General features: G+C 35.5%; 1 protein-coding gene across 1 annotated transcript; it reads left to right on the top strand.

Moving 5' to 3' along the window:
• Positions 1 to 6: 6 nt before the first annotated feature.
• On the top strand, positions 7 to 2,351 carry LOC111382727 (vicilin-like seed storage protein At2g18540). The gene is made up of 6 exons (XM_023006770.1): positions 7 to 251; positions 353 to 439; positions 1,016 to 1,218; positions 1,773 to 1,974; positions 2,062 to 2,112; positions 2,192 to 2,351. The coding sequence occupies exons 1-6, from the start codon at positions 249 to 251 to the stop codon at positions 2,336 to 2,338; spliced, it is 693 nt and encodes a 230-aa protein (XP_022862538.1). The 5' UTR covers positions 7 to 248; the 3' UTR covers positions 2,339 to 2,351.
• The last annotated feature ends 6 nt before the right edge of the window (positions 2,352 to 2,357 follow it).

A 2,357-nucleotide genomic window follows, 5' to 3' on the forward strand; every position in this document is an offset into this window, starting at 1 on the left:
ATATGGAATACTATTTTGAGTATTACTAAACATTGGTACAACACCTGGAATACAAGCTTCAATTTTGTGCATGCATAGACATAGATGAGACAAGATGTGCTTTCTCTTGTACTTATAGCTTGGTGTTTTTTAAAGAGGAATTTGGCTCTGAGAGCAAAAGATCAAAAGGAATAGGAATTGGAATTGGACTTGGTGCTTCAGATGGACCAATCTCTCTTGATGATTTTCGGAGCCTTCAACGTTCAAACATGGTATATTTGCATTGTTGAAATGTTTTGATTGTTTCGTCAATTTTTCTGCCTGTCGAGACTGGATTTATTTTTATATGATTTAAATAAAAATGCATATACAGGATCTGAGGAAACTTCTTGAAAATCAAGTTGTAACCATTGAATCATTGCGCAGTGAGAACCGTGCAGATAGTGAGCGCCATGAAATTGTATGTCTCGCACGGGCATTTTATCCTCTTCCTTTCTCGTTTTCCTTGTCACTATAGTTGTGTATGTCTGGATTTTTTGGCTGACTATTGTCAAGTATTAATAGGCTTCTGCTTTACTGTAAGATTGTCTTATGTACGAGTAATGGAACTGCATTCTTGTCAGTTAAGACTGTACTTTATCATTGAATAACTTCATCACAAAGTTTCTTTAGCAAGTTACTGTAAATTCTTGTTATGTTTCTCTCTTGCTGTTCTGAAGTTTAGTGAAAAGCAGCGGGAATATATCAAGAGTATGTTTGGGTGGTCTGTAAGCATTCTTATAAGACACCCAAACTTGCTCCAAATACTTCTAATTCATATAATTTAAAAACTTTTATAATCTGAGCTTTATTACCCCCTTGGGGGGTGGGCCACAAGGGAGAGAATGTGGTGCTTTATTAGGACATTTCTGTCAATTTTGAGGAATAAAACTGCAGAACCTATATTCCTTCACTTGAGGGCTTCTTTCCTGCAGTTTGTCATGTTTGATGTGTGTGTGTCTATCAGTGCTATAAAAAATGATTTGTGCTTTTGCAGGAAATAAGAGAATTAAAAGAATCAGTTACAAAATCTTATCTTGATCAGCTCAGTGACTTGTGCCAGTCTTTGGAGGCTAAAGAGAAGGAACTAGCAGAGTTAAATAAAATATCTGCTGAACAAAAGCATGAAATCGAAGACCTTAATGAAAGACGTAGTGCATCTGTGCAGTCATGTGTTGAAGCTAATGAAATAATTAATAGGTGAGAGATATAATAATGTTGAAGGGTCAAATTGATGGAAAATTCTAAACATTGATTAGAATTTGCTTTCTAACTTTCATTAGTTTCTCTGGATCATGCTTAAAGAAGCTTCCTTTTTCTTAGCACTTGCAAGAATATGTCAATTTATTACCATTCTTAGCACTTGCAAGAATATATCAATTTATTACCAGGACTCTCTACTACCTTTTTCACTTAAACCAGAAAATTTTGTTCCCATACTTAAAAAGGTGAAGGTCCATTTAGTGGACAAAGTTCTCCTGGTTTCTTGTGGGAAGGGTGGAAATGCTTATCTGATTTTGTTGTCTGGATGTCAAAATTTAAGAAAATAATAGCCAACTAACTACAGGGGAAGTGACAATCTCCTTTGGGTAATTATAGCACATCTTCACTTCCTAAGCATATATTGCAAATAGACTCAAAGCTGAAGGATCTACATCAAATTCATTGTGTTCTCAGTTTTTATGGAAAAAATCAAAGCGATGCAATTTTTCGAGGTGCAAGGATGGATTATAATTAATATTTGATTGGTCCAGTCAGCAGAGATCTATTTCTGAATTAAAAGCCTTATTAGATGAAGAGCGTGATCAGAGAAGAGAAGAGCGAGAGAAATCTGCAGTAGATATAAAAGCTTCAATACAAAGAGTCCAGGCTGAGGCTGAGGAGGAAATAAAACGAATATCAGATGCTGCATTAAGACGAGAGAAAGAGCAGCAAGAAATTATAAATAAGCTTCAGGTAGAAATTTTTGATTTATTCTATAATTGTTGCTTTTTCATGATTATGGCAATTAGTTATTACCTGTTTGGCTGTTTATGCTTCCAGGAAGCAGAGAAGAAAAGGTGTTCATTAGTGGAAACTTTGAGGTCCAAATTGGTATGCTATAGGTATACATTATTCTCATCATATCTCAATATCTCATCTTGGAGTATAATCATATTTCTTTCAATGGCAGGAAGACACCAGGCAAAAGTTGGTTGTTTCTGATAATAGAGTACGCCAACTGGAGGCTCAAATTCGTGAGGAGCAGCTTGCTTGTGCCAGCAACAGAAAAGTATACATGCTTCCTCTTGCTTACTTTGATACTCGACTATCTAAATAATCCATTCATTCCCTTTGTG

This window comes from Olea europaea, chromosome 3, assembly GCF_002742605.1.
Source record: "Olea europaea var. sylvestris chromosome 3, O_europaea_v1, whole genome shotgun sequence".
NCBI lineage: Eukaryota > Viridiplantae > Streptophyta > Magnoliopsida > Lamiales > Oleaceae > Olea > Olea europaea.